At 40.8% G+C, this 26,592-nt stretch overlaps 1 protein-coding gene across 1 annotated transcript in view; it reads right to left on the bottom strand.

Moving 5' to 3' along the window:
- The window catches only part of pag1 (phosphoprotein membrane anchor with glycosphingolipid microdomains 1), a 37,284-nt gene extending 11,439 nt beyond the window's left edge, over positions 1-25,845 (bottom strand). Inside the window, exons 1-4 of the mRNA XM_007896785.2 lie at positions 25,730-25,845; positions 5,150-5,351; positions 1,993-2,044; positions 1,009-1,105 (exon numbers count right to left, since the gene is read on the bottom strand). Coding sequence (XP_007894976.1) covers positions 1,009-1,105; positions 1,993-2,044; positions 5,150-5,289 — 289 coding nt within the window. The 5' untranslated portion in view covers positions 5,290-5,351; positions 25,730-25,845. The remainder of the gene's footprint in view (positions 1-1,008; positions 1,106-1,992; positions 2,045-5,149; positions 5,352-25,729) is intronic.
- Between the last annotated feature and the right edge of the window lie 747 nt (positions 25,846-26,592).

The raw sequence follows: 26,592 nt of genomic DNA, 5'->3' as shown, positions 1-26,592 counted from the left end.
ATGTGTACCATTGGGCAACCCAGCTGATTCTGTGAAGTGCTTTGGGATGCCATACTGACATGAAAGGTGCTATACAAATGTAAAATTATTGTTGTAGTAACGTGATGCACCTTCATCTCAGCACCTGATGAACTCTCACAAATACATATACACAGATGTATATTTACATATTTTAAAGACAAAATTCTGAATGCACCCATTGTACAAAAACTATTGTTACTGCTGTATTTTAACAATATGAAAAGATTTGATAATATAGATGTTGCTGGTCTCGTTCCACTCATCAGTGAGTCCAAAACCAGAGGCCATAAATATAAGTTGAGTGAGAATGTGGGAATCATCTACCCGAAGCTGTGGTTGAAGCAAATAGCATCACTATATTTAAAGGAAAACAATGCATACATGAGGCCGAAGGGAAAAGAGGTATATGGGAGAGGGGAATAGGATGGGTGAGGAGTATAAACTTCATCACCCACTAGTTGGGGTGAATGGCCCATTTCTGTGCTGAGTAATTCTATGTAAATCTTACGATGACGGTGCCTCTTGTTGGGGTTTGCTTCCATGACCACCCTCTGCTAAATGTCTTTTTTCATTGAGTGTCAGAAGGCTGCAACACCATGATGGATGTCACAGCTCAGTGCACTTTCCACTAGGAATTCCTGGATAGTAATTAACATCTGTCCTCTTTAGCACTTCCTACTGAGGTCAAGGTCTCCGAGAAGCCCCACCTGCGTGAAGGATACTATATAAATGCAAGTTGTTGTTGTTGTTGGGGTCAATTCTCAGTCTGGGCTGCGATCAGCTAACTCAATACAAACCAAAAGTAGAACATTATGAATTTGTTTCATTAAAAAAATGGTTTTACAAATCCAAGCTGTGCCCAATGCCTGAGTATATAATGAGTGTGAAAGGTTGCTTAACAGGTTCTTTTAGAAAAAGAGATAACTTTTGTAGAATTTATCTTTAAAAATTTACCAGATGATTAACCGCTATATATTGCTGGCTTACCATCTCCATTTGTGAGGGTCCCATTTTGACAACTATTTGCCGGTAGATCAGTCCCAAAACTTGTAACTGAATAACTTTGGGTTTCCTTCTCGGAGGGCTGAAAAGTACAATTGTACATCAGTTATGTAGCAGCAAAAAAAGTTAATTTGAAACTTAATAGTCTTTGATTATACACACTCATTAAGAAATCTGTTAAGAAATATTGCAAATTAGACCTCCAATTCTGCTTCAATGTGAAACTGAGCCTTACAGATCCAGAAGCCCAAGGTTTGGATCTGGTCTTTTCACTGTTAAATAAATAATTAAATACTCCTTGAATTTGATACAGCCCCTTTTGTATCAAGGGGATGTCTCAAAGTGCTTCACAGGATTTTATTTGCTACCTATGTAAAACTTTGTATATTGCGTGCTTGCAAAAACTCTTAATGCAGTAACTTGACTGCCTGATTTGCAGAAGGTCAACACTGTCATACTCTTGCAATAATGTTGACCAGCTACCCAGCATTTACTATAGAAATGTTCCATTGAAGTGAAGAATGTCCCGGCTGCACACCTCCACGCTGAAGTATGCCAAACAATGAAAACAACCCAAACTCCATATTTTCTGCACATATTCACAAACAGTGCCATCCACCCTTAGATTTGATCCTCTGTGGATCCTGGGGAGGACTGGTGTGATGGGGATACGGAGTTTAGTGTGAATGAGAATGCGGGCAGCAGAGTTCTGAATCATTTGTAGTTTGTGAGTAGTGGAGCTGGGGAGCCCGGTGAGGAGGGCATTGGACTAGTCGAGGTGTAAAATCACAAAAGCGCAGACGAAGGTTTTGGGTTTATTGGGTGTGAGGTATGGTCGGACCTTGAAAGGGGTTGCAAAGATTACAGAGCGCAATATTTATCTCAGTGGTTAATTTATTGGAACACACCCTTTGATCTTTGGCACATACAGTGGATTGTCATTGAATGTCAAGATTGTAGAACACGTACCACACTCATCAGGTTCTCGTCATCCCCATTCTGTTCTGGAGACTTCATTTGTCTAGCAACAAAATAAATATATAATTGTTAGATAGCTAAATAGCCCCTTTGTGCACACTTGTTGTACATTCAAGCATGACAGTAGGTTTTTGGTAGTACTTCACCTTATAAAGGTAACCCGCAGGAGAAGCATTTTATGTATGGTAATACAACGCTCTAGTGTGTTGTGTTCCATAAATGAAAGACAAATGTCCTAGTTAAATGTCCTGTGGAGTCCTGTAGCTCAGTGGTTAGAGCACTCGCCTTGCAAGCGAGAGACCTGGGAGAAACCTTGGGCAAGTTTCCTTTCGCCACACGCCTAATAATAATCCCTCCAAAAAAAACAATAATAAATTGGTCATTTTCAATCCACGACTGTTTGTGGGACACTGCTGTGCACAATTAGCTGCCGCGTTTCACCCATAAATATACAGTCAATTCACTTTACAGCATATTCTGTGAAGCGCTTTGAGATGTCTAGAAGATGTGAAAAGCGCTATATCAAATGCAAGGATTATTATTATTATATGATTAAACCAACAATCCCCATAATAGGCTCTGAGTAACCACAATACCAGCGCCACCCCCCCCACCTTGGAGTCAGGCTCTGGCACTGTTAAGCGCTCTGAGACACTACTCTGCATGGAGGGAGCTATATAGGTGCAAGTTGTTATTTTCACAATCCTGTGTTGACAATCTGGAAATGAATATGGCCAAACCAAAATGCTACATCAATGGTGGATGTGTCTCGCTGCCCATTTCAAATAAAAAACACAACCCGAGAATGAAGGAAAAATTATTGTAGAATTACTGGAAGCAGACTTCTCCAGGTAAAGCCTGTAATCCAGTAAATACCTTACTCTCAAGAGGAGGAGGCTGCAATATAGGTCATGTAAAACCTACCGTAATGGGCACTTTTAGGGGTTAATTATCATTTAGATTGCCCAGGACTCTTATTTTTTTTTGCTGTACAGAGAGTGCAATAACTGTCAGGAAGTGTTCCATTTTGTTCTATGAATTAATTTTGAGTGCATTACTGAAATATTCCTCGTGTCATTCAAAAAGTTACACTTCAGCGCTAAACAGGCTCTTTTATATCAAATGACAGTCAAAGATTGGAACACAATAGCAAATCAATTTGGTGGGAAAAGGTTAAATTGATAGTCAGCCTAAACTCACTGGATCCAAATTGTAGTTGTTACAAATGAACTGTTGCTAAATGACAACACAAATCCAGCTGTAATGTCTTGACTATCAAGAAACTGTCAAACGTTGAGGGAATTTTTTTGTGCATGAGGGGAGGGAAAAAGCAATTTAATGCCATTGTTGCACTAGTTTAATTCAGGGTGAAAACTCTAGAGTTAACAGCTGAAGACTTGACACCATTTTCCCAGGAAAACCACCCAGGTGGTTTGATGGTGGAGCTACTGGGATCAGTGTAACAGCTGGAATGGGCACAGCAGCCCATATACATTAAAAACGCTCTATCTTCAGATGGTGGATTTGTGCAAGTAACATAGTTTTTTTTGATGAAGTTGGATTCACCCTCTGGAAGCTCCAGTTTCCTCTATAATCTGGAGCACTCAACAACAACTTGCATTTACATAGCGCTCTCACACAGGGTAGCGTCCCAGAGCACTTGACAGTGGCAGAGCACGACTCCAAGTCAGGGGGAAGGGGAGGTCGAACAGGAAGCTCTTGAGGCACGACCTGAAAATGGGGAAGGAAGCGGCAAGGCGGAGGGATAGAGGAAGGGTGTTCTAGATTTTTAGGGCATAGTGGCTGAAAGCATGACTACCAATGGTGGAACGGAGGGCACGAGGGACATGCAGAAGGTCAGAACCAGTCAGAGCGGACGCAGCAGGTTGTGGCACTCAAGAGTGTCAACATCCACACTTGGACAGAGAATAACAAGCAACAGTAGTCAACAATGAAGCAAGCAGATATGGCTCTATAGTTTCAAGTGCAACGTGGATGATACCAGCAAAGCAGCATAGATTAATGCACCTCAGTTTACACCTCCCATAACATGTAACCACAGCGATAAGAAGGGTGTTTTGGCTCTAATATACGATACCCAGATGACAAGTTAACCGAGGTTCCGTCTGCCTATAAGATACACTATATCTTACAGTAAATGCTATGAAGCGCTTCGAGACATCACAACAACAAAATAGGCTGCTATATCAAATGCAGACATTATTATTATATATTATATTTGTAAAACATAGCGTTTACTGAAACTTTGGATTTGCGAATATTGAAGGCTTTTGGAAGACTGGCAAAATGGCTAAACGTCAATTCCCCTAATTCTCCCCCCCACTCCGACGCATCGCCCGTCTCCGCGAATACCTCTTCCCAAAAGCAGCTGAAACCCATGTCCATGCCTTTGTCACTTCTCGGCTGAACTACTCTAATGCTCTCCTCGCCGGTCTCCCATCCACTACCATCCATAAAATCCAAATCATTCAAAACTCTGCCACCCGCATTCTCACCCACACGAAACTCCGCTCCCCGATCACCCCAGTCCTTGCCAGACTGCACTGGTTGCCTATCCCAGAGAGGATCGATTTCAAGATCCTCACCCTTGTATTCAAGTCCCTGCACTCCTCTGCACCCCCTACCTCTCTGACCTCCTCTCTCCTCAAAACTGTACCCGTTGCCTTCGTTCCTCCGGGTCTGGCCTCCTCCTCGTCCCCCGAGTCCTCCGCTCCACCCTCGAAGGCCGTGCCTTCAGCCACTGTGCCCTGAGGCTCTGGAACTGCCTACCTCATTCCCTTCGTCTCACTCCCTCCCTTACCATTTTCAGGTCTCTGCTGAAGATCTTTGAAGACCGAGCCTTTGGTCACCTTCCTCCCCCTCCCCCTGGCTCGGTCCCGGGATCCGTTATCGTAAAGCGCTCTGAGACGCTGTCCAGCGTGGAGGGCGCTATATAAATCAAAGTTGTTGTTGAATCTCAGAAACGTGGAGGATGAAACCTCTCAGCATTTGTGATTAGCTACATTTGCCGAATCTCTGGTGTAAATAGCTTTTGACATCCGCAAGCCAGAAGTTACAATTCTCGGCACAAATCTGGTTTGCCAATATCTCAAATGATACCACACTAATGGAAATGATTCTGCCTTACCTGTCACAGCTGCTGCACAGAAACGTGAGGAGGGACAAAAAGAGAAAGGCAGAGGCAACTGTCAGGACACCCCAGAGAATCATTTGGTGTTGTCCACTATCAAGGATCCCTGTTACAAGTCCATCAGTAATTGGAGCCATTAGGAAAATGATGCCCTCTTGCTAGGTTCAATGGCATCTGTGGTGGGAGAATTCAGTTGTTCCTGTAAAACAAAGCCACAAAATATTCCAAATTAATTCTGTTAGAATTAACGAACAGCTAAGATGGAAACCCTCATTCGGAGGGTTGTTAGGGTGTAGAATTCATTATTGTAATTAGCTATTGAGGCCAGTTAAATTATTCAAAAAGGGAACTGAAGTGAGCACCTGAGCAGTAAAAACATTAATAAGATCAGTTGGGCATTTGACTGAAACCTATTGCTGTGCTTAAGAGCATCTTAACTACTTTGTCCTGTATGGAGTGCACAGCCATTCACCAGAAGGGCATAATCTGCTTACTTAGAGCTGGTACCAGTTGGCAAGAACCAAGGTTTATAGATCCCAGAGTGTGCATTTGCCTAATACTGGATTTGGGAGTCTCTTCCTCATACTTACTATTCCTATTGAATACCAACATCCTCAGCTCTGATGCACTTCCCTTTCTATCGCCATTTTATTATACGAGACACCAAAAGTAATAGAAACACTATGACTCTCCATTCTCTACCATGCACTTCTGTTTACACTTTGCACTCCTACCACACTCTACATTTTGCTCCCAAAATCCCTCCATCCGCACTCTGCTTTTCTGCTTTTAAAACAGTCCCTTTGACTGTACCTTCAGGCACCTCCTTCTTACCCCAACTATTTCCCATTCTGCTCAGCTCCCACTAAGTATCTGAAACTCTTTGGGGCATTCTCCTATGTGAAAGGTCCTGCACAAGTGCAGGTTTTGTTGTTGTGGTGCTACACTGCTCAAACCTTACCTGAGTGTGAACACAAAGCAGTGTTTTATGAGGCGATTATTTGCTCAAGCTAGCCTTCACAAATTGTGGTGAAAAGTTGTTCACAAGAACTCTGTAGTTTAATTAATACATTTATGCAGCCAGCAATGAATTGTTAGTCAATACTTCATAACAACACTAACAGTCTATTGTACCTTATTGTTGTTGCACTTACTCAGAATTTGTTCGTGGTGACCAATAAACTCTGTAAATGTGCTTTGGATGTTTGTTTTGCACTTTGTATTATTCTTCAATGATTCAACCCACAACCGGCTGCCTCCACTTTATTGACTCCAACTTTCTGCATGTCCCTCATGCCCTCCATTTGGCTGCACTTTCAGCCCCTACACCCGGAAACTCTGGAACACTCTTCCTCTATCCCTCCGCCTTGCCCCTTCCTTCCCCATCTTCAGGTCGCACCTGAAGACCTTCCTCTTCGACTGCGCCTACGATCATCTCCCCTCCCCCCAGCTCGGTGTCATGCTCCACCGTTGTCAAGATTTCTGGGACGCTACCTTGCATGAGGGGCGCAATATAAAATACGTTGTTGTTATTCTATCCACTTACATTCAGCAAGCAAAATACTTCAGTTAAAATGGTCCATGTGATATCATGTTACAGTATCCCTTCTAACTTGTGTGCTAAACACAGAAAGCTCCATCCAGCAGTTTATTATTGTTATCGAATAAATAATTTAGACCCATCCCCTCCACACACATCTTGGTATCTTTATTTTAATAGCAAAAAGGAAAAGCAAACTGCCGTTTTTGATGTGCCTAACAAAATTATATTTTCTCCCTTTCTCAACTCTGATTAGGTAACTGCACATAGTACTGTTCTTCTGAGCTACAGTGAGAGCCTGGTGTTATATTCCTTAGGGCATATTAGGTTAAAGGATGATTCGATTTAGGTGTTAAAAGTAGCGAAAGGAGTTGACAGGTTAGATCGTGGATGACTCTTTCCCTTAAGAGAGGGATCCATTGCAAGGGGGGGGGTCATAGCTTTAAAATCAGAGCTAAGACAATGTGAAATGAGGTCAGGAAGCATTTCTTCACACAGGGGGTTAGGAAAATATGGAAAGCTCCACCCCAGAAATCTGTAGAGGTGGAATCAATAGGGATCAACAGGAACATCTATTACTAACAGATAGGAGAGCTTGGGTAGGAGAGGTATTTAGAGGTAAGGTGAGGCATTGAAGTTTTAAAACATCTGCCAAAATCTAACGAAAAGCAGGCTTGAACGATTTAAGTTTCTTTCTGTACCTGTCTTCTTAAATTCCTATGTTTTTCTCTCTTTCAGAATGGTGTGGGTGGAGGGAAGAATATCTGTTTAAAACGGCTGGGGGATGAAACAAGACAGAAAGGTTTCACACACCAGTCTTTGTTCCTGTTGACCTATATCAAGTCAATATTTGCCAACTATGAGAAGGATGCACCAACTGAGCACCACTGAATCTTAATTTTGAGGACTCACAACGTATAATCTCAGTTTAGGAGACAAAACCACACATACAAGAGGTAAAGGCCACTAGATGGAGTCATTGTGCTTTTTACTATACAAATAGGTTTTAAAATCATCATTCGAAAAGTTTAAAATCACTCTCAATGTATTTGCTATTCCCAAATAAAGACTTCTCTGGACTCTGATCATAATTGACAACCTGTTGTTTATTGTCGGATGTTGCTTTTCTTGATCATACACCATGATTTGATCCAACTGCTCTAGATTAAAGTTCAGACACCCTCTGTCCAGATTTTAGTGTATTAAATTATTATTAAAAGAACTATGAAATATTCAGAAAATATTCAATAAAACTAGAACAATAGAACCATCAACATTTATGGCACAGAAGGCATCCATGCAGCCAGTCATGTCTGTACCTATTAACTATTAAAAGTCTTATTAATATATTAAAAGGACTTTACTTGGTTGTATGGTTGAATTGATATTTCACACTGACAAGTGAGATGACCTGTGATTGTGTTTGATTGCTTTTGATCTCCAATGCATCAAGTCTCTTCCCTATCAAGATTATGGATCAATGCCTAGGGAAAGTGATTCTTTATTAAAATGAGTGCAATAGTCTCCAAAGAAATATTAAAAAAAGGTCACCTGCTCCACCCAGAGTCTCAGAACTGTATTTGACAACCTGCTGTATGTCACATGGTGGATTGATACATAATATAATAATATATAATATTTAACTTAGGTGCCCGTAGTGACATTTTAAGTTCTTAGCACTCAGCTCCTGTTAACCCTGCAAGCCAAAGTCCTAACAGGTAGGGCTGTCCTAGCTGGACAAGCAGAGGGAAAGCTTGCCAGATAGTGCTGACAATGCAATGTCAAGCTATGCAGTTTTATCTGGTTAGACTCCAGCAGTTACCCCAACACACACTCTGGGATCCCCAAGCCTTGGCTCTTGCTAACCTGCGCCTAATACTTTCCGGAATTAGGTAAGCAGAATGCGTCCCTCCAGGGAGGCAGTGCACATTGCATTCCAACAAACATCACTGACATTTTTCATGTGTAGGTGGGATGCATGGAATTCTTAATTTGGTTTGGATACTCTTAAACATAGGTGATGGGTTTTTATATGTGTCAGACACCCGGCTGACCCCAAAAAATCCTTGCATTTGATACTGCGCCTTTCATGTTAGAGGATATCTCACAGTACTTCACAGGATTTGCTGTAAAGCTATGTATTTTATAGGCAAGTCGGCTGCCTATTTGCGCAGAGCAATGCCCTACAAACAATCAGGAAGTGAACAACCAAATTTATCGGGGGTTAAGTTCTGTATGAGATTTCAAACACTTCTGTGCATTTATTGTACTCTCTGCCTCAATCACTCTGCCTTGTCCCTCTTCAGTTGAAGGCCTTCCTCTTTGACCTCGAAGCCCACATCCCCTCTCTCCTTGACTCTGCAACAAGCTCCACTATTGTTAAGCGCTCCATGATGCTACCCTGTGTAAAGGGCGCTATATAAATGCAAGTTGTTGCTGTAGTTTTATATTTCAACCAAAAGAATCAGATATACTTTGAGCTCTTTGCATCTTGGATGGCTGCTGAATTTTTACATGTAGATTCATCTGTGCCAATGCGATTGTGTGTAATGAAGAAGTGTATGGGGCAAATAGTGTATAAAGCCAGGTCCATTGAGATAGCACGATTACACTAATACCAAGTTTATGTTTCTTGTTGGAATAATTCTTGATTTATGGCATGAATCTATGCTATTCTGTTATTTCTATGATTATTTTGTTGGCCAACCCAAAAAGTTGGACACCACTAATTTAGACCCAATGACGACTCCACTGTAGCATTCTTTTGTGCATTCCCGGAAAACTTGGTGTGTGTCCAAGGACAAACAGTTCCATACATACTGTAGAATTGACTATACAGAGAGCAGAACTCTGCTTCCATCTCTTACTTTCTATGATCCTTCCTCTCTCGCTGCAACAAGCGTGAACTGCATAACATTTTTAATCAAAGACTGAGCTCTCTTTATTGAGTTGTGACTTTAACATCACACTTGTGTGATAGCCACTCTCCAAGAAAGGAAAAATCTGAGATTTCTACTTGATCATTCCTCCCACCCCAGCAAATAATCAGGCAAAACCTACAAAATACAGTATTAAATGTAACACATATTAATGAACCGTAAATATACATCATTTTAACATATACTGCATTGATTTTGCTACACATTGTGTGGGTAATAAAATATAATTACAGTACAATTTACATTTATATAGCGCCTTGAATGTCGGGAGGATGTCTCAAAGTGCTTTGCACAGCTAGCTGGGCACCCGAGCTGAGGGGGGGTGGGGGAAGGAAAGCAGTCAAAGAGGCAAATCTTAAATAATGTTCAGATTGTGTTTCAATCACTAATATGAAGGCAGTTAATAAAACATACTTTGCCTCACATGCAAAGGTTGCTATGGATACGCCAGTTCAAGCGGTTAAGCAAATTAACTATATAACCCTATGTAACCTAGACTTAGTGTTCATTCCATGCCCTTTATTATTATTATTAGAATTATTATTAGAAATAGCTTTATTAGAAATATAATCCACTAACCTGAGATTACCAGAGGATAAATATACTGGAATGTTACAGCAGCTTTCATTCAGGAGTCTGCATGTAAACTTGATGGGAAAGGCGCTATACAAATGTAATTTTGTTGTTGTTATTACTGCGGGCTGGATTTCTTCAGATTTTCGATGCAGAAGCGAGCAGAGCAGTAATGAATGTGCTGCCCACCAGGTGGAGACAAAGGTCCAAAAAAGCAACTCAGAAGATCAGAGAAAGGTTTGGAGGAAGACTCTTTGGGCCATTTGATCTCATCTTTCCAGAGTATCCAACCGTTCTCCCAACAGCACCAAGCTTTTATTTTTAAAATGAGTCCCAACATCCTGACCTCAACTACCTGGTAACCTGTTCCAATCGTTAATTACCCTTTGGGTAAAGAAAAACTACCTGGTGTCTGTCCTGAAATTGCCCTTTGCAAATACAAACCTGTGCCTCTTGTTCTGCTGTTTCAGTGCATTCAAAAATATGGTTCTGGGTTTTCTTTCCCAATACCATTTAAATCTTATTCTCTGCTATAAGGTGCCCCATGAGACACCTCATTTTGATAATGAAGAACTCCAGCTTGCCCAATTTTACTTATAGGGAATCTCCACAGCCCCCTTAAGTCATACTGACCAGAACTGTATGCTATACTTTAGGTGCAGTCTGATCAGAACACTATATAGCCCAAGTATGACACCTGGGAATCTAAACTAAACTGCCTTGGAATGTCCTCCCGACATTAAAGGCATTATATAAATGTAAGTTGATATGGTATTATAAACTGAACTGATTTGCAGTATGGCCCAGATTCCTGTTTGCCTTTTTTTTNGCTGTGATGCACTGTTTAGGACATAGTGAGCGATGAGTCAACTCACACCTCTAGATTCTTTCAGTTTCCTCCTTGGCAAATTCTAACTGACTTACAGAGTACATGTGTTTCCTATTCTTACTTCCTATATGTGATACCTCGCAAAGCATGCTCGCCTCGAGACAGAAGATTGTGGTTTCAAGCCCTATATCAGATAGTCTAAGATGACACTCCAATGCGGTACTGAGGGGGGAGGGGTTTCATTGTTCGAGGTGCTGTCTATCAGATGAGACATTAAACTGTGGTCCTGTCTGCCTGTTCGGGTAATTTACTCCATTGCAGTTTGCGGGACATTGCTAGTGGAGTCCTGTAGCTCAGTGGTTAGAGCACTTGCTTTGCAAGCGAGAGACCTGAGTTCAATTCCAGGCAGGGCCAAACCTTGGGCAAGTTTCCTTACTCCACACAGAGCCTAATAATAATCCCTCCAAAACCAAAAACAATAATAAATTGGTCATTTTCAATCTACGACTGTTTGTGGGACATTGCTGTGCGCAATTGGCTGCCGCATTCGCCCACAAATATACAGTCAATTCACTTTACAGTGTGTTCTGTGAAGCGCTTTGGGACGTCCTCCCGATGTGAAAAGCGCTATAACAAATGCAAGTATTATTATCATTATGTCACTGCACGTTCGCCCACAAATAAACAGTCACACGACTTCACAGTAAATCCTGTGAAGGGCTTTGGGATGACCCCCCGACGTGAAAGGTGCTATACTAAATGCAAGGCTTGTTGTTATTTATCCGTACTGAATTTCATTTGTCTGTCATCATCCCCTCTCACGCTATCAAGCTCTCTTTGTAAGAGCTTTGCTGTCTCCTCCAATTCCAGTTCTCATCCACCCCCATTCCCCCATATGGTAACAATAATTGTTTGCTTCCAGTCTGTTGGAACGTCACCAGTGGTGACTGACTCATAAACTGTCAATGTCACACAAATCACCTTTATTGTCTCTCTAAATACCCTGGGAGAATAAATCATCCATCCTGGGATATTTGTTAATTTTCAGCCCACTGAGCCCATATAAAACCTCTGCCTCACTTATGTCAGAGTCCTGGTGCTCAAAAAATGTATGTTGGTTGTTGAGGGATGGCTGATATATTTTTAATGTCTTCCCTGGTAAAAAAAACCTCCAAAAAGCAGCAATATCCAGAAGGTCACTTCTCCAGAGCCTGGTACATAGTAAAGAACGTGATTTCTCATTTGTAGTGACAGTGTGGTTGATAGGATATGTCGTTTGTGAAATTTTATTGGTCGGAACGAGTGGAGAGTCAAATATTTTGAGACCTAACTCGGTATCAGTCGAGCATTGCCTTATTCAAACCTGTGTGTCCAGCACTGATCAAATCCTCTCCTCTTTGCTCTCCACAGCCCCACACCCAACAGCATAAGAATGATTTTTATTAACCTCCAGTGTCACACATGTGGGGCTTGGATTAATACAACAACTCTAGATATTTTTGTGGTCATAATGTCATCTGATACTGTAATTGTCGGTTATAAAGGGCGACTGGTTAAGTACATTACCTAACTGCAATGTACAGAGCTGTAAGCAAGAAACCAGACAAGCGACCAGACAGGAAATGTCATTTCCCATTTAAATGATAGGAAATTAATGAGTTCATGCACTGACTGACATAAAAAACACATTGGTGCAGTTTAGGATGGTGCAATCAAAAAATGTCTGATCTACCACTGCTGCTTTTGAAGCGACTTTTCAGCCACGTTGCCCCGAATCTTTGAAATTCTCAGCCTCAATCCCTGTGCCTCACCTCTGCTTTATCCATCTTTAAATCACACCTAAAAACCTACTTCTTTGATTGGTCACCCCTTCCTGCTTGCTCGGCATCCAGCCCCGCCAAAGTACACCCCTCTGATGTATATGCAGGTTGTTGTTTTGGAGTGGGGAGTCCCTATATCAGCCATAACATACTGCACGCTATAGTCAGGATTCCTTGTTAGAAACATCTCCAATTAGTATTTGTAAATGAATCTCTGCATTTTTTAAAAATACATTTTGATCCTTAAGCCTCTTATCGGTCAGTGAGAGGTTGAGATCTGGAATACAGTAACTCAATCTGATTGGATTTGGGTTGGAGCAATCAGTCATGTGAGGCATGCAAGACAGAGTAATTGAGAGAACATGAAACAGTAGGGAACACCTTCATTCAACATTAAACACTCCAAGAAATGTTACTAGCTTCAAAGAGTGGAAGAAACCTGGGTGAAAGCGTGATCAATCAATGTAGAAGGTAAAATGCATCAGTCCTGGAGAATGGAACTACAACGACAACAATTTGCACTTATATAGCGCCCTCCACCCAGGGTAGTGTTTCAGAGCTCTAGCATCGCAGAGCCTGACTCTGAGCTGGGGGGAAGTGGCCGTAAGCATGGTTGAAGAGGAAAGTTTTCAGGCAGTACTTAAAAAAGGGGATGGAGAGGACAAGGCAGAGGGATTGATAGAGTGTTCCATAGTTTAGGGGCGCAGTGGCTGAAAGCACAGCCTCCGATGGTGGGGCGGAGGGTGCGAGGGGCAAGCAGGAGGCCGGTGCCAGTCGAGGGGAAGCGCCTGGTTGGGATTGGGGAGTGAGGAGGTCGGAAAGGTAGGGGCTCCCAGAGAGTGATTGGATTTGAACTAGCGCCAGAATCCAGCATCTGCAGGTCAGATGAAAGATGGAACTCAGCCCTTACTGTGACCTGATAATGTGCTTTTACTCCAGTCTCAGGGAGCATCACTGTGATTGCTGCACTTATCACACCAGCGGTGCTTTTAGAGGCCACCAATTAGCACCCAATTAGGGGAAGCACCATTGGGGATTGAGAATGCAAAACCGTTCTATTATGCTGTTTTTACAGTGCACTCAAAGTGTGCTACGGGCACCCTCTCTTTAATTATAAAGATACTCACATTGCTAGGGAGGGGAGATGAGCCCCCTGAATACGTATAAGGGGATTTACCAGCCTTCAGCAGTGACTGCTGAATTTCTTACCGACTTAAAAAGAAGTTATCACTTTTTGACTACAGACAATTAAACGGCAGCACAAGATCACAAGGTTGCCCAGGTTGAAAAAGACCCTTCAATCCACCTAGTCTCATCCCTCCACAACTCTCATCCTATTGTCCCATCACTTCAAGATTGGAAATGCTTTTAAAATAAGTTTAATGTTCTGGCCTCAACCATCTTTCACAGCAAACTGTTCCAGTTGTTGATTACCCTCTCCGTAAAAAAAACTACCTGGTATCTGTCCTGAAATTGTTCTTTACAACTCTGAACCTATTTCCTCTTGCTCTACTTTCTTGATACATCCCGATGTTATTGAGCACCTGAGGTTGGGTAAATTTTAATTTTTGAGAAAAATATTGTAAGTTAAATAAAAAAGCTGTAAGTAATGTGAAAAAAAATGGGAAGACAAACTGCCAGAGGCAGCTTAGTTTAGATACTTTCAATCCTGGGCATTTGATCAAGAATATCACAGCGTAGCACCAAAAGTGCAGCATAATAACTGTAGTTGCCAGAAGAAGCTTACAGGAGAGAGAGACAGAGAGAGAGAGAGGCAGAAAGAGGGTAAAAGAAAAAGGAGAAGATATTGGGAGGAAAAGACTGAAGTGGAAATGCAGAGAGAGATTTGTACAATACCTAACAATTTATATTTACACAGTGCCTGTCACACTGGGAGGATAACTTAATGCGCTTATGAAAGCTGGCTGGCATCTGAGCTGGGGGTAGGTGCTGAAGGAAAAGATGACCCTCTACATAAGGAAAAGCTATCTGGTATCTGTCCTAAAATTGCTCTTAATGTTACGATCAAAAAGGTACGTTTTGAGATGTGCTTTTCCCATCAGCTTTGGAGTTGTCACTCAAAATCAAGCCCTGAAAGGACAGTTTTCTAACCCATTGCACTTTCCTTAAATGTAATCCTGTATCCACGTTTCATTAGAAAGCATTTCTTCCCCCCTTCCTGTTCCGCTCAGTAATTATAATTTCATTCCCAAGGCATTACCCAAACCTTGCCTAATGTCTTCAGCATCCATTTACCATCTGCACCGCTAAATACTGTAACAATTCATCACAGCAAACATGCAAGTCTTCAGTCACTCTTCACCACTTGGAACTGAAGTGAGAATGTAGAACTGTTGTATTACTCTGTTGTTACTGTGCACTCATGGCATCCATTCTTCAGTTATAAAGATGTTCACATTGCTATGGAGGGGAAGATGAGTTCTGTGAATACATACAAGGGGATTAACCAGCTTTCAGCACTGACTGTTGAACACCTCAGACTGCGCTGCCAGAATTACAAACAGGTTCAGAAATACAAATAAAATTTGCTGTTGTGATTTGGGGAATTTTTATTCATTTGCTATTGGACTGAACCCAAATACCATCAGTATCCTGAGAACAGATCGCTTAAATAAAAAGAGTGGAGAATATCACTGCCAAGAAATGGAAAGAGAAATTCGACAGCTTTGTCATATCCGACAGCTCTGTGTTTGTCCAACTGTAAAACCAGACAGGCACTGCATTTAATTTGTGCAGAATTCCAGCTGAATGAAGCGTACTCTTACCGATTCTTTGCAACCATCTTATTATCTTATTCTCCAGAAGTGAGCAGGAGTGCTATTAAATTAGTTCTTTGGAGAGAGAACAGCAGAGTCAGAAATTATTTAAGGACTCAAACCTTCTTTGGTTGGTAAAGTCAGACATCCATGGGGAATCGCCAGCAATGCGACACTTTTCCATTTTTTTTAATAAGCCTCCCTGAAAAAAGAGGCAGCATCTGGGGGGGCAAGAATCTGCCCGATCTAATAAAAGTTTAGTAAGGATGCTTTATGTAACCAGCACTCATAATATTAGCCGGACATTAGTAGTGCAGTTCTGCAAAGCAGTGGCAATGCATGGAATGGAAATGTTTCCATTATTATTGGCAGAGGGCAAGATTGGTAAGGAGAACTTATCTATGGTTGTTACCCTGAGAGGAGCTGATTTTTTGGAGTGGGGGTGAAGAGGAAAAGGATGACCTGACAAAGGGAGAAGGTGCATCGGGCAAAAGATAACAGACTGAGTAAACAGACAACATACCACTTGAAGGACCATCCAACACATCAACAAAAAATGTAATGACTGGAATTGAAGTGCCACGACAACACACTGTGGTTCACCTAATTTCTTTGTTGCTATTTTTCTCGAATAGATGTGCTTGTGTCTGTTTTTTTTGTGCATTTGTCTAATTTGTCTGCCCTTTTATCTTGTTTGGCTGTGTTTTCTTGGCTTGCACACTGAAGGGGGCACCGGTCTGATTCTTGGGAGTAATTCTCAATTGTCTGTTCTGAATCGCTTCTCCGACAACCCCTGCTTAATTCCCGAGTTGACTGCAGCACACTTGGGGAAGCGAGCTTTGTCACGTTTCAGTGCTTGGCCTCAGAATATATGAAGCAATAAACGTGTTCCACTGCAACATGTTCAACGCCTGAGTGCTTGGCAAATTAAATGCAGCATTCCATTCTTGAATATATTCCCAGAATACCAATAGATTAAGTACCTAGAAGCTGCTGTGCCTTTTGTGCAAAGGACAAACTACGCACAACAGTTGTGCCTGGAAAAGGCTCCATCCCCTCCCCCCCCACCCCCATTCCCACCCTGAATATTGTTACACATTGAACAGGACTGAACAATATGTTCTAGATAGGCTGCAGGCTGGATCTTGTGCTGAGTTATAACTGATCCGAATCACAGCAACAGTGAGACCTTACAACTGCGGAGGTGGGGGGGTGGGGGGAAGAGAAGAGACAATCAGCCCGGTTTAGTTGACTTCAGCTGGGAAATTAATAATCGTAATCTCTGCATTTGATATAGCACCTTATCAAAAGCGCTTCACAGAATATACTGTAAAGTGAATTGACTGTATATTTTGGGGGATGCTAAAGAAGCCACAGTTGATCTCACTTGGGATGGTAAAGACATTACATTTGACATCAGTATCCCTAAGCTAGGCACACTGACATCAAATGACTTTCAAGCGCTCTGAGACCCTACCCTGCGTGGAGGGCGCGGTGCAAGTGTAAGTCGTTGTTGTAGGCACTGGCTCCTTATTGTGATCAGAAGCCTTGTAGAAGGGAAAGTGTGTGCAAGTAGACATGGATCACGGCAGTGTCAAACTCAGCTGCGATGCTCCCCCACCCCCCACTCCACCCCAAACCACACAGCTCAAGAGCCTCTGCCACTGTCAAGATTCAGTTTAAGAACGGTTTCGTTAGAAACTGGCTTTCCAGGATTCTTTCACAGAAAGACCTGGCTTCCAAATTGAAACCAGTTTTAAGAATTTTCCACACTTGCGAACGATGGTAAATTTTAAGATTTAAAGTGGTCTTGCAGGTTAAGACAAGGTGAAATTTTGGACCTCTGAATTACCGGTCTCAGCATTGTCTGTGTAAACTGTATTGAGCTACTATTTAAGATGTAAGATGCAGCTCAGGTTTTGGAAAACAGATGGTTAAAGTGTCGATTTTTTGAAAAGCAAATTAGATTTAGAAAATAACATCTCGGGATACACTTTTTAGCATGGGACATGATATGCGCATGTGATTGCCAGGATGGTGGAAGATGAACTGGATGGACCTTGGTCTTTTTTCGTCTAGCAATTCTTATGTTCTTAAAAGTTCACTATAATGACTAAAACGCAAAAGAAAGCCAGTCTCACAAAGGCACAATGTGTGCACGAAATGCAGTATTCCAACTCGATGAGACCTTCTATAGACCAACAACGAGAAGGTTGCAATTTCAGAAACAACATTTGATGTTTTCTCGATGAGCTTATAAGCTAGTTTGCAAAACTATTTTGACATACTGTTGGTGAAGCTTCCAATCCCGCCTTCCCACAAATGCACCTGTTAACCCTGCAAAGTTTTCTCATGGAACCACAAAATCTGTAGCAGCACGTTCCCAGAATGATTAGCAAACAGCATTTTTCAATCAAAAACAGCCCACTCTGGAGCTCTGACCTTTGGATGAAAGCCTCTGATATAATATCTGCGCACTAATTGATTCCAGACCAGCTGCTGTCCAACTAACCGCTGGTGTCTTTCAAAAGTCAACCTGCTATAATGAGTATTATTGCCCCATCCATAGGGAAGGGTTATAATGTATTCAATACCCACTAAACTCAATTTGTTTCCTGTTTTTGTTTTTTTTACATAGAAACAGGCCATTCGACCCAATTAGTCCGTGCCAATGTTTACACTCCACAGTAGTCTCCACCCACGATATGGAATAAGATCAAGGGGAATGATTCTCATTGACCAATATGAAGACAGGAAACACAATTACTGTATGTGACTGTACCTTTCAATATAGTAGCAATGTTATCTTCCCTTTGTCTCAGAGCCCCATCACTGATATTTGGAGATAACTCTGGACCAGTCAACAGTATCGTGCTATACTAGAAGGACTGAAATGTCAGTTCTTAACTCCTCTTGGACTAGTGACAAACTGTATTGGCTTCAATGTTAAAAAAAAATTGAACGATAGTAGAACAATACAGAACAATACCTTCAAAACATCAAGCCAAGAGGATACAGGTTCATGTTGGTAAAGGGTAAATTTCAGACTGACACAAGGAACTATTTCTTTACAAAGAGGGAAAATAATCAATGGAATAGATTACCAAGAAGTAGCATTCCATTTTTTTCCCCAAATGTAAGGATTATTATTATATAAACTTTGTATAATAATAATTCATTCATTTTTTCTTGAATTAATCCATTCTGGATGAAGCCAGAATCCTGGATTCATTCAAGAAAAAAGCTTGATGCTGTGATGGGAGAATAGCAAGGATGGTACTCTGAAAAATGAGTTGTAGGGTCTTCTTGATCCAATCCTCTCTTGTGAACTTGTGGGAACTGGGGAAAGCTTGACAAATACTTTCAAAATACTACCATTCCACACAATGCTCACACAGATCTTTGGGAAGAATGCATTGAAATTCTTTGGGGCCAACCACAGTTAGACGGTGAATTAGACAGATTGGATTCAGTATCGTACAAAGCATTTTCAAAATAGTATGGAATCTTTCCAGAAGGGTTAATCCTTTCCAGTTCACTACTTTGAGAATAATGATCTTAATGTTATACATTCTTCCCCACCCCCTCCCTTTCAGGATGTTGTTGAAATCTTACAAGCTTTGTATCTTGGCACACTGGTACAGTCCTGTAATTAGGTAAACATCGACATTTATAGAGATCCTGAAGTTTTCTTTTAAAAAACAAACACTCGTAAACAAGACCTTTTTTTTCTTTTGACAAACTTGTATTTCAACAGGTTTATATAATAATCCTTACATTTGGTATAGCGCCTTTCACGTCGGGAGTACATCTCAAAGCATTTCACAAGAAACACTGTAAAGTATGTGTTTTCTGGGCAAACACAGATGCTAATATATCATGGCTCCTGCATTTATTAAAAATTAAAATTAATCAAATACCTTCCTGTGACATTTAAAATAAAAACCTGTACTGAGAAACCATGGCAAAAGGGAGAAGCTTACAGAATAGGCAAGGGATCTAGGTAGATCAATAATATGTCAAAATATGCTCTAGAATTAAAATATACGGTTTCATTTGGAGATAATTATTCTTAAAGTAGTTTTGTGCACATTTGAGTTCTCAGTCCAGGCATTGGAAGCTCCTAGTCTAGGCTGACACTTCAGTTCAGTGCTGGGATGAGTGCTGCATTGTTGGAAATGCAAACTTCAGATGAGATATTAAACCAATGTCCCATCTCTCTGTTCCGGTCGACATTAAGGAATCTACAATGCTATTCAAAAGAGGAGAGAGTTTCTCCGGCTATCCTGGATAACAATCCCACAAAACGTTGATATTCTTCTGAATTTAGGGTACTAAAATTGGACCAATGTTCCAATATGGTCTGAACAGTGAGCTGTGAGAGGCTACAATAAGTCATTGTGACGTACATTCCCTCAATCAAGATACAACCTACTGTTTGATTAACTTTGTTAATAGCAGATTCACGTTGATAGGAACCTTTCAAAACATGTTTCTTTGGAGCCAAGAAAGTTGGGGGTGGTGGGGTCAGGGGCTGATGGAGCGCTCTAAGATTATGTGGTGTTATGATGGAGTAAATGGTAATAGATTATTATTAAGACATTCATATAAAAAATTAAATGGGACGAAGGCTGGCTGCAATATGGAATTCTCTACCCCCAAACCATTGTTGAAGCAAAGTGCCGTAAATTATTTAAAAAAGGAATTAAATTGTTGCTTAAAAAGAGGAGAGTTAGACTACATTATAAAAATTCCCCTGGGGATTTGATGGTTCGAAAGGCATGTTTTTGTACTGTAACGTTCTATAACTCTATGAATCAAGATCACACCCAAATCCAATTCCTTCCCCATCTTTTCTCAAGATGGATGAAGGCACTTCAGCCAATTTGTTCTCATCCACTACACCGTGGCTTTACTTGTAGTCCATTACATTAACTGGTGCAATTATGGGAAACATCATTTTACTTGCAATGTCCTGAATAATTGCACAAGGAACAGTTTTCTTATATAAAGGACTGGACACAGTAAATTGCACACCTTGCCTGGGATTTAGAATCAATAGTTTTGGCAACTCATTCACTTGCATTTTCTGTTCTAATGCTGCAAAGACAAATTTTGACTCGAGGGCAACTGGATCTGTTGGTCGTTCCACCCAACTTCCCCTCTGTACCCCAAATAGTACATTTTAATGAGAAGTTAAAAGATTGAATAAATGTAAGAGACTTGAAAGAAGCCCTGGTAAACAGAGGCCAGTACATTTACCATGAGACCAGCCCTGTGTGTGTGCTTGTCTGTGGAGCACATTGAAATAATAATATAGTCACTCAATCCACTACTGTTTGTGAGACACTGCTGCGCTCATTTAGCTGCTGAGTTTCGCCCACAAAATATGCAGTCACTCCACTTTACAGTGTATCCTGTGAAGCGCTTTGAGACATATCCAAGTCATGATAAGGCGCTATGTCAAATGCAAGGATTATTATTATTGTTGAATGCATCTGGACAACAATGTTCATGATCCATGGTGCATAGCAATTGCTTTCAGTCTCAGACTCTTCGATCATGTCTGCAGTACTTCAGTCATGATAGTCCTAGTCTTTTCCATAATTCATATATGTTTTCTAAAATTTAAACTCATCTTTGAAGCTATTTCAATAGTTTCAAAACTGTTTCGAAGCTATTTTCGCACATATTTTATATTTCAGATCCTGGGCTTTTCCCTGCATTCCCTGTCTGAAATGATTAATACTTCACTGAAAAATCTCTACCACAACGTATTGATATAAAACGCAAATGTTAGCAGACAACTATTTCGGCAAAATCACAACTCATAATGGCTTCAAATTCTCCCTTAATTGTTCAAGAGCAAATATAATCCACATCTCCACATCCACATGTGGAGTCCTGTAGCTCAGTGGTTAGAGCACTCGCTTTGCAAGTGAGAGACCTGAGTTCAATTCCAGGCACAGGGCGAAACCTTGGGCAAGTTTCCTTACTCCACACGCCTAATAATAATCCCTCCAAAACCAAAAACAATAATAAATTGGTCATTTTCAATTTGTGGGACATTGCTGTGCGCAATTGGCTGCCGCGTTCGCCCACAAATATGCAGTCAATTCACTTTAGTGTCTTCTGTGAAGCGCTTTGGGACGTCCTCCCGACGTGAAAAGCGCTATATCAAATGCAAGGATTATTATTATATCTTCTTTTTAAACATATAGCTGTAATTGATTGTGGTGGGGTAGGGTGGCAAGGCCAAAGACGTTTAATGGGATTGAAAGGTCAATGAACTGAATTGTGAACAGTTCCACGAATAGTACCTTCATGTCAACGTAACTGATATTGTAGTATTAACACTCTTGTTTCAGGTTTTCAACCACACTACAAATAACCTATGCAGAACAGCGAATATCTTTCAGTGACACTAGCCAAATAAAACTTTAGTTTTTTTTGTTCGCCTACAAAACACACGGTTACTATAAATACATTCCCGACATGGGGCAGCCCAATTGTGCACAGCAAGGTCTCACAAACAGCCATGAAACGAATGACCAGTTTTATTTTGGGGGATTGTTGGCCAGGACACTGAGAGAAACTCCCTTCTCTTTTCGAATAGCACTATGGGATCTTTGACATCTCAGTTTAACATCTCATCCGAAGGACGACACTTCTGAAATGCAATGTACCCCCAGCACTTCATTAGAGTGTCAGCTTCGACCATGTTCTGCCATGGGCCTTGGGCATCCTCCCAAAATGAAAGGCGTTATATAAATGCAATTTGTTGTTATTGAACCCATTACCTTCTGACTCAGTGGCAAGATTGTGATGAACTGAGCCAAGCTGACAAACAAGATATCCTATTCAGAATATTATGTGGGAATGTTTCATTCAATTGAACATATCAATTGTTCAAGTTTCACTCTTTATCAGAAGCCCTTGGTTGGATTGCAGTCATGTAAAACTTTCCCAGTCATTGACTAATCTCTATGTAGCAGATAAGGACCATTTTTTGCTACTGAAACGCTTGGTTTTCTGGCTTTCTGGCAAGAAGAATTATTTTAATGAGAAGTTAAAAGATCGAATAAATGTAAGAGACTTGAAAGAAGCCCTGGTAAACAGAGGCCAGTACATTTACCATGAGACCAGCCCTGTGTGTGTCACACATTCCCTCAATGTCACAGAGAAATTATCATCATGCAAAACCGAGTTTAATTCAACATGCACCAAGCAGGTCAGCCAGCTCTTTTCGGGCATACATTATTCCAACAATTCATTACAATTACCTCCCCATCTAGCTGCTGGTAATTTGGGACCTGATTGTGATTAATTGATATGAAAGCCATAAGATATGCACTGAGAATTAATATAATGCCCTCGATGATCTGGCCGCCTGCAAGTTCCTTTCCGTAATGCTAAACAAATAGGATTACAGATTGTAATGGACTGGAACTAATTTGATATTCAATACCTTCATAGTCATTCAAGTAGTCAAACCCGTTCCCTATCCTTTTCTCTGGAAGTGTTGAAGCATTTAACTGAATGAGGCACACAGCAACAATTTTCACTGTTGCAGTACCAGGAAAGTATTCTGCTGCAATGGAGCATGTTTGTATAATTACTACGAATTGTATCCACTTCATTTCCGACACTTACAACCATCATCTTCTACATAATTCTTCACGTGTGGAGGTTTCAAAATAAAACCAAAACAACACCCTCAGTATTATTATTGACAGATCTCCAGGATACAATTTGGGCTATTAAAAAAAATACTTAAATGACTGCTCAGCTCTAGGAACAATATTCTTGCATTTAGTATTTGGTCCCCAGTGATGATCATATACTATACCTGTCTAACCAAAAAAAAACAATTGGTACAGTGTAGGATTGGCAACTGGCTGACCCCAAAATAATATGCTTAGTCAATGATAGAAGACAGGACACTGACAATTCTATGTAAACCAGAGTTTAAATTGATCAGACCAATCTGTTTAAGCACTCAAGATGCTATCCAGTGTGAAGGACAGAGAGTAATTTCACAACTGCATAAACACTTGAGAGCCTGGGCAACCCCCTTATGTCAGGACATCCTGAATTATACGCAGTACTCCAGATGTGGCCTCACCAGAACTGTACGCAGTACCACAATTGTACTTATATAGTGCCCTTTATCCGGGGTAGCATCTTGGAGTGCTTCAACATACTCCATATACGGCCATATGTTTCACCCACAAAATATATGGTCAATTCAATTTACAATATATTCTTTGAAGCTCTTTGATGTAATAAGGTGCTACAGTTCAGGATCAAAATGTGTAACATCAGAATCAGCATCAATGCCTCTTTGACTTTTTCAGCTCTTCAAGACACAACCCCATGTAAAGTGCACAATATAAATTCAATTGTTCAACAATATAAATTGTTGGCTATTGTTATCTGCAATTAAACAAATCTGGAGTTTGCATGTGCAACTAATGGCAACTGCGTGTGATTACACTGCATCGATATGTGCTCGATGGAAACAACATGGCACATGGAGGACGGAGAATTATTTCACAACTGCATAACCCCTCAAGAGCCTGGGCAACCCGCTTATGCCACAATGTCCTGAATTGTACGCAGTACTCCAGATGTGGCCTCACCAGAACTGTACGCAGTACAACTTACATTTACATAGTGCCTTTCACACGGGGTAGCTCCTGGAACGCTTCACTGTACTTCATGTACGGCCTTTACATTTCAAATTAGTCAGGCAACAAGACTAGCTGAGATCTATACGAGTCTCATAGACAGAGCAGGGGTGGTGGGCGAGCTAAGGATCAGTTCTAAATGGATTCTTGTAAGTGCTAAATTGTTGTGTCATGGTGCCGCTGATAACCTGAAAGCACCATTAACAAGTCTTGTGTCATTTCATGCAGAAAAATAAACTGCGGAGATTATTGGAGATTTGTGGGCGAGATTAATAACGCCAGGCCACTGAAGAGCGCTGTATAAATGCAAGTTGATGTTGTTTCTACAGTTTGACTCAAAGCCACGGGAACCTCAAAGAAATACACACAAAATAAGTACCTAATGCAGGCGAAAGTACTTAAGGCAATAACAATGAAGCTCTTCATAGGAAGAATAACGGCCGATACTCAAGCTTTGACATGGCCTTGTGCAGTACGCTAGCTATAGACACGACAACTCGTAACAAAATGCAGTTTAAAACGGCTTTGCTCCGAAACCTTTTTCTGTCACCCAGGAGAAATGTTCATCGTTTACGTGTTTCTACGTTACAACAATTTATAATTATATGGAGCCTTTCAAGTGAAAAGTGTTGGAATACTTTATGTTTGGCAGCAATAAGAAATGCTACAGACCAGTTGCTATTTAATGAGTAACCGATCACTCATTTGAATTGGATGGGGTCTATTTGTTTGAGGGATTGATATATAAGCCAAGACTAACTGGCAGAAAGCTCCCCCTCTCTTTTCTTGTAACAATAGCAGGGATCTCTTATGCACAGTTTAACAAACTCAGTTTCACAAACTATTCGAAAGTATGTTGATCATCTGAAAAATATTAACGAATAATACTTGCATTTCTCTTATCAAGTTATAGTGGAGTCCTGTAGCTCAGTGGCTAGAGCACTCGCTTTGCAAGCGAGATACCTGGTTCGATTCCCGGCAGGGTGAAACCTCAGGTAAATTTCCTTACTCCACACGCCTGATAATTATCCCTCAAAAAAAACAATAATAAATTGGTAATTTCAATCTACGACTGTTAGTGGAACCCTGCTGTGCGCAATTGGCTTCTGCATTTCTCCTACAAATATACAAATATAAAATGTCTCGTATGTCTGGAGGGATTTATACAAAAGCTGTGACTCTGAAGTAAATGATATGTAGGCAAACATGGCAACTGGTCAGTTTCATCAACATCTCACAAACAAGTGAATAACCAAAGATAATTTTTTTGGGGGGCCAGGGGGTGTAGAGGGAGGAGGGAAAGAATTTGGCTAAAGGATTAATATTGACCCTGACACATTTATGCTTGCGATAACATTAAAATTTACCCAGGTAGAAAAAGAAATATTAAAAAAATGAAAGTCACGTACCCAAATCAGCCAACTCAGTCACTGCTTGAAACCTCCTATACACTGGACTTCTCAATGCACAGTTATATTGGTGAAAAATGACCGGGTGGAACAAGTGCCAGAGATAATGTCACATCCTGAGGGAGTAGAAACAAAGGGCATCGATGAATAAAGTGATAGAACAGAAAAATAAGCAACAAGGAGGTTGGGGGTGGGACTAAAATTTAAGGAAACAATCAGTTACAGTTACCAGTGTGTTTACTAATCTGTTAATTATTATTTTCCACAACCTGGTAGTGAAATAATTTAATAATTTGCAGATGAAGGATTATAGTAGTTAAGAGAAACATCGAAGCAAGCAAATATATTATGTGTCTAAACATGTTGCCGTGCAAGATTCTGGCATGCGATTATGTCAGACATACAAGACAACTGGAACACTGGTTATTAGAGTCAAAACATTGTTTCAGGGAGAAAACTGGGGAAAAGTGCATCATATGACTGACAGAAGAGCCAACATCTGTTTAAATGCCACTTAGCTGGAAGGGAATTGGCAGTGCAAGAAGATACTGAATCAGCACCAACTTCACATCGGGTTGTATTAAAGCAGAAGGTTGGGAGTCAGATAGCGAAGGAAGGATTTGGAGATTGGTATCTGTCTTGATTTGTATATAGTCAATGGTCTTGTGTGCTTGTTTCCGCAGCACCGTGTTTGCATACCGTATTTTGTTTGAATATTAAAATAAACAGAACAAATACATTTGTTTATGGTATGGAGTTTTCGGTGCATAGTAACACCTATGAAACGACTTTTTAGTGAGGACGCTATACCATTTTGTCCTCCGGTACGCTCATAAGAACATAAAAATTTGCTAGGTGAAAAA

Source organism: Callorhinchus milii, unplaced genomic scaffold (genome assembly GCF_018977255.1).
Source record: "Callorhinchus milii isolate IMCB2004 unplaced genomic scaffold, IMCB_Cmil_1.0 Scaffold2, whole genome shotgun sequence".
Taxonomy (NCBI): Eukaryota; Metazoa; Chordata; class Chondrichthyes; order Chimaeriformes; family Callorhinchidae; genus Callorhinchus; species Callorhinchus milii.
This window is presented reverse-complemented; position numbering and strand designations above follow the sequence as displayed.